This window comes from Hesperophylax consimilis, chromosome 15 (genome assembly GCF_061612785.1).
Source record: "Hesperophylax consimilis isolate HC1 chromosome 15, BYU_Hcon_1.0, whole genome shotgun sequence".
In the NCBI taxonomy this organism is placed as follows: domain Eukaryota; kingdom Metazoa; phylum Arthropoda; class Insecta; order Trichoptera; family Limnephilidae; genus Hesperophylax; species Hesperophylax consimilis.
This window is the reverse complement of record NC_142850.1, coordinates 19,403,179-19,416,860: the sequence shown is the minus strand read 5'-3', so window position 1 is coordinate 19,416,860 and position 13,682 is coordinate 19,403,179. Positions and strand designations below refer to the sequence as shown.

The following is a 13,682-nucleotide window of genomic DNA, read 5'->3' as shown; positions in this document are numbered from 1 at the left end:
TGCATTATGTCTTTATACATTAATATTTTACAGTGCTAGGAATTGTTTATATTATCAACCATTAAAATAACGAAATAAATGAAAAAACTTGATGTAGGTTAAATGGTTGTTTATCACCTGTGTAAAATTTAAAACACGTTTATTAGTTAGGGCAGGGGTTCCCAACCCCGTGCCCGCGGAACTATTCGTATGTGCCCGCCACTATTCGACAGTGAAATAATTTTTTCATAAACATGAGTTAAAAATGTGAATTATTTCTATTTATTTGTTAGAGTATTAATTTTTTTGAGTTCCTAGGTTTATTAAATACGTTCGTATGTTTGCGATATTGTATGTATGAGTGGTAACTTTGCTGACAGTACTTGTCGCAACCTGTCTAGCGGTGAGCCAGACTGCACTCTTCACGCAAGCCTGGAACGGAGAGTTCTATTTGCACATCACTCCTTGTACACGCAGAAAACCCGAAGTGAACGAACTCCACGAACTGAGCCGATGAACGCCGAAGGCGCCAAAACACATGGCACATGATTCTGCCAACTCTGTCTGACAATGAAAGCAATAAGCATGGCCCCGACAGCCAAACTGACAGTAGTCACGTGCTCGTACCGTCCCTATCGGTTCGGCTCACTTCGGGTTTTCGGCGTGTACAAGGAGTGATGTGCATATAGCATTCCCCACCTGGAACCGCGTTGTTGTCATTTTGATTGCGATTGCTGCCCCGAGTTTGTCGATTAAAAATAGGTGGTGCCCGCCACTCTACCGATATTTTAGAATGTGCTCTAGAGTACAAAAAGGTTGGGAACCCCTGAGTTAGGGGGTTAGGCAGTAATAGGTTGCGGTAGGCAGTAATAATTGCAAGGTCATTTTAGCCATAGGGCTTAATATATTGCTGCAAAATTTGCATTAGCTGACGTTTACTCTATAAATATTAATCATATTTTTGTGAAATCATAAACTTAGGTCAGTTAATATTTAAGGCCCGATAGATAGAAAACTTTGAAGATGATAAAAGAAAATATGTTATACGAATATTGAACATCTACAAACGACAAAAAAATATTGCGCAATACGCTATATTATTATGTAAATCAGAATACAGAAAATTATAAGAAATATAATATTTTATTATGTCTTATAATAGTTTTATTATAAGACATAATAGTATTATATGAAATAGTTTTATTATAAGACATAATATATATATGTACATACCTCACATATTTCATTAGCCACCGAGGTGGGGAAAGGTCCAAACATTTGTTTCATCTGTACAATATGTTTTAGGAGCACAATTTGTTGGTTCAGGAAAAGCCTCAAGAGAAATATACAGGTATCATCAACTATTTCTGGTGACTGCTCATTCCCAGTTATATTTTCTGTCAATTTTCTCAAATTCTGCAACTTTTTTACTACTTCTCTTCTGCACTCTACATCATGTGAAACGTGGGATAGTAAATCCTTCCATGACAAGATACTGGAAAAGAAATATTAAACAGTTGAAGGCCAATATTAAAATAAGGGTACCATTTCACGAATATATACGAATATTCGTTTGATTCAAATTAATTACTATAAAAAATATTTTTTTAAATTACAATAACTTGTCTGAAACCTATTTCATATTTAATACAAAATATCAGGAATAGAAAAATACCGGAATGTAGTAAGGACAGTAATTATCGTAAAATTAAAATTATGGCGGTCGTCCCATAGAAAAGAAAATTTTCATTTCACGTAATTGTAATTTTAAATACAGTATTTTCCATTCCCCAGATATAAATAGTTCGCCTTTAAGTTGAACCGGGTAATTAAGTTGAATCAATGTGTTATTTCAAAAAAGTCTCCATATTCATGGCGAGCAATCCTAAAAGTTTACCGATAAAATAGAAGAGTACATGGATCACTAAAAGAAATGTGTATTAAGAATTTCTACTCACTTGTTGTCATGTTTAGATCTACTCAACCTCTGTTTCAAGACATCTTTAGGAGGCTTCAACTGCCTGACGGGAGCCAAAGGGAGATGAGCTCGCAAAGCCCTCGATATCCTGGGCAGCTCCATGATATTCAACAACAGTATTCCCAATGTTGTTATCTTTTATTTCACAAAATGGTGCAATACTTCCGATAAATCAACAACAAAAGAATTGATGGCTTTATTAACTTAGCAAGACACTATTGAATATTTCGTGAAAAAGTTAAATACAATAAAATAATGTAACTGTTGATTGCTTTATTATTTTTATTTCAGAAAAATATCTGCCACACGAACGTTCGAACTTGACACTTGACAGCTCCGCACGGCGCTCTGCATAGATCAGTGAGGGTATACCGAAAAAATAAATCTACCCAGATTTCATAAAAACTCCCCGGGTTTGCAAAATTCGGTACTTCGGGCTTAAAAAATAGGCAAAAACGGAACACAGACGCAACAGTTAAAACAGGCGCAACAGCTATTGAAGAGTGCGAGGGGGTGTTTTTTTTCTTTAAATAATGTTTTGTTGAACACTATTTAATGATAGTTAATACTTCCTACAAAACTTGATTTTGTAATATTTATATCTTGTCGTGATAAACAAAAACTGTTGGTACACAAAAATGGAAAGAAAAGTAACGATACTCATTAAAGATAGAGAGGGTGTATCAGTATTTTTAGTAATAGTTTCTCTAGGCTTATTTATCTTGCCATGGCTCCTTTTAAAGAACAACTTGAGAGATGAAAATATCTCTCCAGCCAAGCTTAAAATGCAACTGATATTCCGGTCCATTTTAAGTTAACTATGAGAGAGATTTACGTCCAACGAATTGCTCTCTGGTAGGAACCCTATCAATATAAGCACAGTGATAACATTTAAAACTAAAAATAAATTGAGATACCGGGCTATAGCCAGATACCTACAATCGTTTATGAAAACATTGGATGTCTCCTTAGTGAACTTTGCTTCAGACTAAAATTTCACCCGAATGTTCCTAATTTTCCCCTAAAACAACGAAAATTTCCTAGATATCAAATCACTGATCAGGGTTCCCAGTGTATATTTTCTATCCTAAAATATCCTAGACGGAGCAATTCGAGAACAATTTGAAGCCGCTGAGGTGATTGGTTTATTTATGAGCCAAATCTAGGTTGAGGGGAAATCGCCTGGTCAGCCATAGTAGCCATTGTATAATTTACTTTTAAACTGATTTGTATGCAAATTGGTACATTATTAACTATTAATTTAATTTTATTTTTTGTGATGTTAATGCAGTTATAACGGCTTTTGATTTTTTATGGGGAATTTGATAAGACGAGGAATGGGATAGTCGTTAAAAAATGTAAGTAGGTTTTGGCATTTCCACATATCTTTCCCCTCACTCAGCGGCATAAATAAACCAATCACATTTGGCTTTAATGCCATTCATACAAAATCGCACTAATGGTCGGTCCAGGGTTTTTTAGATGTGTACTATAAATGTTAAAAAACGAAATAAAATTTTCCCACAAGTTCCTGCACAATAATTCTGCTTCCAAAATAAAACAAAATTGTATAGAAATTAGTCTTTTCTTTTTTTTTAATCATTTTCGGATTTTCTCTTTGCTCAGGCTTAAAAATAGAAATGTGTTTGAAAAATTGTTGTGAAAGAATACGAAATTATAGTTCATTTTTACTTTTTAATTTAAAAACATGGTGTATTTTTCGATTTAGTTGGATAATCAAGTAGTGCTTGTTTAAAAATGTAAAATCCTCTCATTTTCCCCACGTCAAAGTTCTTCCCACAAATTTTCCAATTTTTGATAATTCTTAGATACTCCCCGCAATTTGGGGAATTCTCTACTATTGGCAACACTATCCTCAATAATTTAACCATGGATATGCCTATATTTCGATACATTTTTAGACCTACGATTGGTCTATGCTAAGAGTGATTTATTTATCTATGGGTTTATTTATGCAAGTGATATATCTATGGTCATCGCGCTATACTCTCGTTGGCGATTTGATGGATTTCCTCATATTATTATGATGGTCCTTCGCTTAAAAACAGCGTAAAAAGACCAATTTGAGTTTAGAAATGATGGCTCCGGTCCCAAATACCAGGTCGACCAGCAATAAGTGCTGCACGATTTGTATAAAAGCAGTGAAATGGCTACCAGTCTTATTTATAGTGACAATCATGGTATGGTCTTATTACGCCTATGTGGTTCAGCTGTGTTTTTGTAAGTATAAAAATAATGTATGGTGTACTATATTTTCTGTTGATCCATCGCTGTGAATGAATCTTTATTATGACCGAATATATTTTTGTTTTCAGTGACAGTTCCGAGTAATTTCGAAAGAGCAATTTACTTAGTAATATATCACTTGCTCTTTGCGATGTTTTGCTGGTCTTACTGGCAAACTATATTTACAGATATTGGGCGTGTACCATCCAAGGTAATATTTCTAAAAAGAATTTATTTAAAATTAAGTTACATTATTTCGTTACTCGTTTATTTACACATCGGTTTACCTAATGTTTTCAGTTCAAAATCCCTGATTCGGAAATGGAGAAGCTATTAGCTGCAGAAAACGAAGAAGCTCAGAGGAGATTGCTGGAGATATTTTCTCAAGAACTACCTATTTACAACAGGTGATCTTTTATTCTTTATTTTTAGTCATTCTTCTTTACTGAATTTTTTTTAGACAAACTATTGCGCAAATAATTTCACAACATTGCTTTGTGTTATTTCCAGATCATTTTTCCATTGCTAATGATTTTATCTTGTGTCAATAAATCTGTTTACCAAACTTACATTCTGTTTACCAAACTTACATTCTGTTTACCAAACTTACATAGTTACCAAAAGGGAAATGCATTCCATTTTGGTTAATATTATGAGGTTTGCTATGTATTTAGTTTTAATCGGATTATCTGTAACGTAAATCGCTATTAACTGTAAAGCGCACAACATATGAGAGCAGAAGTGAATCCCTTAAGCCTAGGCAACATATTTATGATCAAATTTCCCACATTGTAAACGAATAAGTCAGTACAATCTGTGGTGGTTTTGTGTACCCATGTATTGGTAAATAATGTTATCTGAATTCTTATCATGGATAAGGTGTTTTAGAAACATGCTTGTTCATTATTGTAATCAGTGATGTTTTCCTGGGGATTTCCGAAAACCCTTGAAATTCCGAAAACCCTCAATTTGTCATGAAACCAGTTGTTAAAAAAAGTTTTCTTAACTGCTCAGCCTCTGGAATTATGGTTCTTAAAGACGCTGTCTGAAGGTCGGAGAATATGAGTTTATTTCCACTTTGCAATAAAATCCAAATAAACGGATTATTCCTTAATGTATCAGAAAACTAAAAACTGTTTTTGAAAGGTGATAAGCTTTCAAATTTTACTGTCAGAAATAAACATATAATTTTCGAAATATTCAAAATTTTCAATGCAAACAAAAAAAAACTAAATTTTTCTTCTAAACACTGAACTAAAATTATGGATTGCGAAAAAAACACATTTTATCGGACAAAAGTATTATAAACAGTTCTGTCACATCACTTTTTTGTCATTTAATATAAAAATAATTCATAAATTTTTCTCAAATTGCCGTTGCAACCTTTTTTTTCATAGAGGTGCACATTTGAATTATTTTATAGTTGACTTCTAGATTTGAATATAAAGTGTAGTGTTTTCTCTTTCTAACACCGTTTGATTATATTTCTCACTATGTTGGTAAGAGAGACGATTACTATGAGACCATATGAGTTGTTTCGAAAAGCGAACAAATTGACTTAACAGGTAATAAATAGCTGTTAGTTCTCAAAACAGTAAAAATTAAACTGATGGGTTAAGTTATATATATTTTTTAAATAAACTTTTCTTGACACCTATTTTTAGGTTAGTATAATATTGTGATGGAACTAAATACTCAACATTTTAGCAGTTTATTCTTTCTTTTGTCTTTCACATAGTCAAAAAGTCTTTAATCTTTGGTCTTTCTTTTTTAGTTATAAAAACACGTAAGAGGTTTAGTCTTTCTCATACACCATTTACTAATCTAAAATAATAGTCCAGTCAGTAGAAATAAAAAAGGCCTTTGCCTTACAAAATGTCGATACCTTAATAAGTTTTTAATTTATTTAAAAATTGGATGACCTCCGCTAAGGCCGCCATATTGTTTTAATGGTGTCAAAAATTGTTTTTGAACAAAGTAATTCCTCACCGGCTGATCTTACGACAAAGTTGTTCAATGTATATTAAAAGAAAACAAAATTTATCATATTTTTTTTTAAAAATTTCTACGTTTTATAAATTTCAAATTAAATATCCCCGTCGAAGACTTAAAATACAATTTCTTATTAAATACTCTAAAAATACATACATTAGAAGATAGACGTAAAATAAACGATTTAACGTTCTTATTCAAAATACTTAACTCTAAATTCGACTGTTGTGAACTCCTGCAACTTATAAACATACATACACCCACAGTAACAACACGACAAAATACAATATTCTACAGCAGCACACATAAGCGTAACTACATTGCCCACTCTCCGATACAACGACTTCACACCATGGGAAATCATTACTTGGGTGATGTTGACATATTCAATACCAACTTGGCAAGTTTTGTGGATCATTTAAAACATTTATTTCAACAATACTCCTAAACACATCATGTAAACCAACAAATAGCTGTAATTTTCTGTTTTTGTTTCTTGTGTTTGTATAACTTGTTACATAGCTTTTATCAAATGTAATTTTATTCTTATTTTTTATGTTTGAAAGTATTTGTCAAATTAAAATTATACTACCAACCATGTAAAAGCCCTCTGGGCGTTAAATAAATAAATAAATAAATAAATAACAAGTTACAGCAACGGTTAAATTAGCAATAGGTAATTTTTTTTTTTTTAAATCGTTAAAATCCCTTTTTGTAATTTATTTTGTTATTTCTGGCTATTCATTACATAATTATGATAATTTTGTGAACTCATTTCTACACCAACATGAGGTAGAGTAAAGATGGTCCTTTTTTTAACTGGTATCCAATGTAGGTCTAATCCACATATGTTCCCGTTTCGCAAACAGAGATAGAAATGGCTGTATACGAGTGGCCCCCGCAATGGTTCGCTATTGCTAATGTCTTTCTCAGGCATCTCCGACTTCTTCCACCATGCACTACTGTATATCACAATGTTACTGTTAAAAAACTACATTTCATCGACTTTAATTCAACTCCGTATCTCATTTCGGTGCAGAGATATCTCATTAAGTTTTCCTCGGGCGTCCCCGACTTCTTCTATCATTCAAACCACTCTCTAAACACTTCTGGCACTAATGAGAACAAACTGTGAAATTTTCAGCTATCAGTAGAATACTTTTCGAGTTTTGTGAGAACAAACATAACTCCGGCTTAACCTCTCAGACATAGAATTTTATTTATTATGTGTCCCTTTGAGAACTGTCAGAACGTGAACTTTTACTAAAATCTTCATAACTCACGTTTTGGGAAACGTAGCCTCATTCTAAAAAATGTTTTGGAAAGATTATGAAATCCACTATCGCATTGTGTTGTAATACGTAAATATTTGCGTTTCTAAATATACATTTTATGAAAACGTCAAAAATATGTAAAAATCGCTTACCATTATTAAAAGCCTTGAAAAATGTACTTTTTTCTGAGTAGCATAAAGGAATAACACTTTATATATTGAAGAAATATATTTAAAAACTATTAGTCATCTCAAAATATTAACCGTCCAAACTAAAATATTTTTAATAAATTATTTAGAAACGCAATAAATTATTAACGAACATCTTGACAGTTTCAACCGGCTTAGATAATGCACCTCTACGTTCCATAGATATTCTTGAATACAGACGCGTAGCGTTATTCATTATCGATACTCTGTTTTTTAAATCATGGCAATCCGTATACTAGTGATGGAAATAAATCAATTTTTGTAAAATCTCGCGCGTTTACGTGAAAAGACGTTCTAATGTCTTGACCGCTATTATCATATTTACGTCTTTTGACGTTCTAATGTTCTGAGTGGTTAAGTTTTATTATATATTAAGCCCGGGTTGTTTCGGAGAATTTGAATAATTCATCAAATTTCAACGTTCATTTTCTAGTTCTGTGAAAGATTTTTTCAAGTTCTGTTTTTATTTCAGTTTTGTCAAGCAACTAGCCTACAGAAGAAAAAGAACAGAACTTGAATAGGACTTTCACAGAACCCGAAAATGAATGTTGAAATTTGATGAATTTTTCAAATTCTCCGAAACAACCCGTCCTAAGATGTTTAAATTTTTGAATAGATAAATTTCTTATAAAAAAATTTAAACCATCCATTTTAAATTTGGGTTGTCACTATTGTCAGGGATTATTATGGATATTGTTGTATAAAAAATATTACGATGGTATGAAGTTTAGCTATACATTTATTTTTATCAAATTCCATTTCTTTGTATGTCTGAAAATACTACTACCACTTAGTAGCGTTGTTACGGAAATTGGATGGTACTTACAACAATTCTTTACGCCTCACTTCACTGCACACACCATTCTTATTGAATTGTCTTGCCTTGGTAACATCAACCTTGGCATATAATGTACATTACTGTGTAGGTATTAGTTAAATTGTGGACACATTATTATATTTTAATGATCGCCTCTGTTAAGATCCTCGAATACGAATCCAAAGGTCGCAGGTTTAAATCTCCAAATCCTCTAATTTTATTTAATATTTTTATTGAAAGTTTTGATACATCTTCACCTTGGCTACACAGGGTTCTAAATTTGCTTAACCTTATTCTGAGATATGTGGTGTCAAAGATGATTACTTTTCATCTGATTACCAATCTCTGATTTTTAGGTTAAATCTTGTGTAAATTTTTTATTTTGATATATTTAAATAATATTTAAATAGGATGTACTTACCATTTTCGAACATGCCCAAACATGCAGATAGAACCATATCAAACCAGCTAGGTCATAATAATTCATTGCATAAGGTTCTAACTACATTTCTTAGTACTTTACACAAGAGTAAACCTCAAAATCAAATATTGTCGATTAGATTATGAGAATTCATCTTTGCAAACTTTGACAACTCAGAACACGGTAAAGCAAAGTTAGAACCCTTTCCAACCAAAGTGACGAACTACACTGCGCCTCGTAACTGCGCCTGCGTCAGACGCAAACAAAACCGCGATTGCAAATGGTTCAAAGTGATATTAGAACCTTGTAAAATAGAAGCTTTAAAAGCTTGATGTTAGAACTTCATCATACAAGTATCTATGGAAAAACAACTTAGGGCTCTGAAAATTATTTTGGCTATAGAAATAAGCAACAGAAACGGTTTTGTATTCAAAGGTCATTTTTGAAAAAAAGGCCAGTTAGAACCTTGTCCAATCAAGGTGAAAGAAATATGGTGTAGTATATAGCAAAAAATCCCACAAAGGCTATGCCTGTGCGTGGGTATTATTGTAATTATTATCACATTTGTATGGTTTAAGAAAACATAAAATTAAGGTGTACATTTTCTTACATTTACAAATATTACATTTTCAGTGGAACTTTTAAACCAAACAAAAAATATGGTACCTACTTATAATGTTTTTAAAAAGAAAAAGTACTAGCTGACATGTACCCGGCGTTTGTTGGGGGTTATCCTTAGGAGACAGACATGTACCATCGCGGAATTTACTGTAGGCATTTTTAAATTATAATAAATTGATATATCTCAAAAGGTTTTGCCAGCATTATATGTAAGCTCTTGAAAAACCACTTACATCGCCGACTTGATTACAAAACATCAACTTTTCTCTAGTTTCTATAAATATAATATGCATGTATTATACAGGGTGTATCGGCACGTACCCGACAAACTTTAACCAGCTATTCCTTAGCATATTTGGAGTAAAAAATCTTATGTGCACTTTGCTGTCCGGTAACGTTTTTTTGTAATAAAAAATTTACTATTCATATTTTCACCACATGTCACCACTGTTTTATCCTTTGTCAAAGTTTGAAAACCCATCTGGCAATATTTAATTCGAATTCCTTTGAATAATGCACGTGTGTACCTATATTGGCGCACACTTACAATCACAACGAAATGGCATGGCAACATTCGTCTCATTTTTAACTATTATTATTTAGTGTGTGCGAAAGAGCGAAGACGCTTTTCGACATACCTGCTTATAACAGCTGTTATACACGAAAATCAATGACAATGACAATGACAATGTTGTGTGGAAATATTTAATTTTTTTGTTTTTAATTGAAAAAAAAAATGCTACCGGACAGCAAAGTGCCCATAACATTTTTTACTCCAAATGTGCTAAGGAATAGCTGGTTAAAGTTTGTCGGGTTAGTGCCGATACACCCTGTATATGAAGTCCTTCCGGAAGAAATTCTCTAAATGATTGTGAAAACCCTATCGAAAATCCGTTGCGTAGTTTAGAAGAACTAAGCCCACAGACAGACGTGGATAATAACTTTGTTTTATACTATTTAAAGATACAGATAAAATATAATTTGTTTTATTTCACAGTTAATTCACGTATTATAATATTTGCGGCACCTTCTAGAGTGAAAGATACTCAGTATCGCCTTGGTGAAAGACCACCATTCAGAAATGTTGCTTAAAATGGTTTTAGTCATGTTTGGTGAACAGATCTGGGTATAATTTCCATACTCTGCTTACTTCTAAATATGACCAAATTATTAAAATAACATTTCGTTTCAACTTAATTAGTGCAAGAAACAACTATTTATATCGGGGGGAGATGGAAAAACATGCGCCAAATAGATTATTAGGTTCTCAGTTTGTATTATTTCAATAATTTGTGCACATTTAGATTGGATCTGAACCTTTCTGCATAAGTCACATTATACTAACCAGATCAAACATGGCAGCAAAATATGTCAAATTTTGAACTTTGAAGAAAAATGGAACTCAAATTCGTCTTTTACCATCTCCTCTGATGTAAAAATTGGTTTCTTATTATAATAAAGTGATTTAGTTGATATTGCAATAATTTGTGTCTATTAAAAAGTAAGTGTGTACAGAAAATTTACCCAGATCTGACTAGTCAGTTACTTCTCCACCTTTCTCTTCCCCATATCCTTCTCCCCACTGCCTTCAGTCTCACAGCATAATATCCCAATTGGGAATGCCATAGTCCCACCGGCTCCAATGTGAGCAGTTGGGAATCTAGTGATATTCAAATTTGAAAAATAAAAAATATGTTTGCACACTTTATATTCAGCAGTCAGAGGGTTAAATTTACTATGTGATGTCATATCAAAATAGATAAGAAAAAGTATTTTACTTTTAAGTGACTCACTTTTGTTTCACAGGAAACATGAAATTTCTCTTTGAATTACTCACTTTCATACAGATAAAGTAATTAACAGATAAACAATTGTGTTAATAAGCCGGTTTTAGTTTGAATGAGGTAAACCGGTTCCTTTTAATTCTAATTTTATGGCGATCAGACACATCTACCTCACTTCAATAAATAACTATGTTTTACCTGATAATTATTCTGCACTTTAAAAAAAATAAGGGAATCTCAAATTTACAAGAAATCAATTTCAAAAAAATGTTATTAAAATATTCTTGGTCAATTATTAATAAATTCATAAGTTTTTGTTTATTTATATATTAATATTATGAACACATTTTTTATGAATAGAAGTCAAAAATTATTTTAGCTATAAGTAAACATTACTTCCCAAAAGTTTCCAAAGAGTAAGCCCTTTGCTTCAAACGTGTTTTCTCCTAACGCGATACATTTTTTGTTTGTTAGAATTGTATTGTAGTTTTCCTAGTACCCGAGAAATCTTCACTACCAACAAAAATATAAATCTTCGTGGACACTCCAATAAAATCAAATCTTAGGAAACAATTCTTTGCAAATAGAGTAGTGGATGCATGGAACAAACTTCCACAACATGTCATCGATGCTACCAATTTAAAGATCGATTGGATTCTTATTTGGAGAAGAGAAAGGATGAACTTATTTTTAAATTTAAAACAACTCAATTACTGTACTCAACAGCAGAATGCTGCGTGCTGATTAAATAATTATAATAATAAATTTTACTAACCCTGGTTCTGAATTGTTTTTGCACTTATTTGGGCCTTCTATGTAGAATTAGTTCTGTACTGAATACTGCAACTTGAAAGCTTCATTTACAACAAATATATTATCAGTAAACTAGCTGTACCCCGCCATGCGTTGCTGTGGCTTAGTCTGTCTGTGCAGATAGAGAAACAATAACGCCTGTTGCTTTTACGTTCAACAGATGGCTCTGTTTTTTTTTTTTTAAAAGCATGTTTATCCAACAGGTGGTGCTGTTTTTCAAAAACATCATTTTTTTTACCTGTCACAGGTGACATCTATATAATATAGGTATACAAAAACACGCGTATTAGAATGCAACATTGTGTTAAAATTTCAAAGCAATCAGTGAGGAATTTTTGGAGATTTAATATTTTGAACAAACAAACATTTACATTTTTATTTATATAGATTACTTTAATATTACAATAAAGAACTTTACTTGGCTCAGAGTAGATATGGTAAAGAATGACCATGCGTTACTTTGGTTGACAGGATTCTAACTTCACTTTACATTGTTCTGAGATATGACGTGTCAAAGTTTACAAAGACGATTTCTCATAATCTATATACCAATTTCTGACGTTTAGGTTCAAGCTTAACATATTTAGCAATTTTAATAGTTTCAGTGATGTTAGAACCGTGTGAAATAAATGGAAGCTTGATGATAGAAAATGAAAATTATTTTGTTTATAGAAATGAGCAAAAGAACTAATTTTGGAATTGAAAGGTCATTTACAAAAAAAAGTCAGTTAGAACCTTGCCCAACCAAAGTAATAAATGACCAAATAAACTTTCAATCTACATTCTAATATTTCCTCTCTTCCAGAACAATATCCGGGGCGATACGATACTGTGATCGTTGCGTTCACGTGAAACCTGACCGCACGCACCACTGCAGTGTGTGCGGAACGTGCGTACTGAAGATGGACCACCACTGCCCGTGGGTCAACAACTGCGTGTCCTTCTACAACTACAAATATTTTATTCTCTTCCTGGGTTACGCGCTCATGTACTGCGTTTACATTGCACTCTCCAGCATGCAGTACTTTGTCATATTTTGGAAGGTTCGTCTCATCTTTAATTATTTTATCTTTATATTTGTGTGTTGTGTTTTTTTTTTTTAATTGCAGCATCATTCATCGAGGGGGGCCTAGCATGACCATATCGATAAATTTGCAAAATCGGTAGGATTAACTGTTTGACATTTGTTTATCCATGTTCCGAGCACGACTAATGATCGATAAATTAATCAATATCAGAATAAAAAGCCCTACGATTCCAACACTGGCGCATTTTAAGAATACGCATACGCAATATGCATAAATATGCGTAGATATTCACTTTACAGAATTAAACACTTTTGTTCTTTATTAATTGTTTTTTATTTGCATGTGATTTCATAAAACAACTATAGAAATTATGACTGGTCAGTGGCTGAGTTGGCATCGCGTCTGATTCCACCTAAGCGTCGTGACTTCAATTCTTCGGCTGGCTAAGTCCTCCATCACGACACAACTTTTTCACACCTTTTTCCGCTTAATGTGATGGTAGTTGAAGTTTTTAAAATA

The 13,682-nt window shown here is 32.6% G+C and overlaps 2 protein-coding genes across 4 annotated transcripts in view; one reads left to right on the top strand and one right to left on the bottom strand.

The window, feature by feature from the left end:
* Positions 1–2,286, bottom strand: part of obe (activating signal cointegrator 1 complex subunit obelus) — a 36,541-nt gene extending 34,255 nt beyond the window's left edge. The window contains exons 1-2 of the mRNA XM_089640033.1: positions 1,938–2,286; positions 1,213–1,474 (exon numbers count right to left, since the gene is read on the bottom strand). Coding sequence (XP_089496159.1) covers positions 1,213–1,474; positions 1,938–2,059 — 384 coding nt within the window. The 5' untranslated portion in view covers positions 2,060–2,286. The remainder of the gene's footprint in view (positions 1–1,212; positions 1,475–1,937) is intronic.
* Positions 2,287–3,937: 1,651 nt separating this feature from the next.
* The window catches only part of LOC149417445 (palmitoyltransferase ZDHHC20-B-like), a 31,068-nt gene continuing 21,323 nt past the window's right edge, over positions 3,938–13,682 (top strand). For all 3 annotated transcript variants that reach the window (XM_089640307.1, XM_089640306.1, XM_089640305.1), the window contains exons 1-4: positions 3,938–4,198; positions 4,294–4,415; positions 4,505–4,611; positions 12,941–13,178. In XM_089640307.1, the coding sequence (XP_089496433.1) occupies positions 4,054–4,198; positions 4,294–4,415; positions 4,505–4,611; positions 12,941–13,178 (612 nt within the window). In that variant the 5' untranslated portion in view covers positions 3,938–4,053. The remainder of the gene's footprint in view (positions 4,199–4,293; positions 4,416–4,504; positions 4,612–12,940; positions 13,179–13,682) is intronic.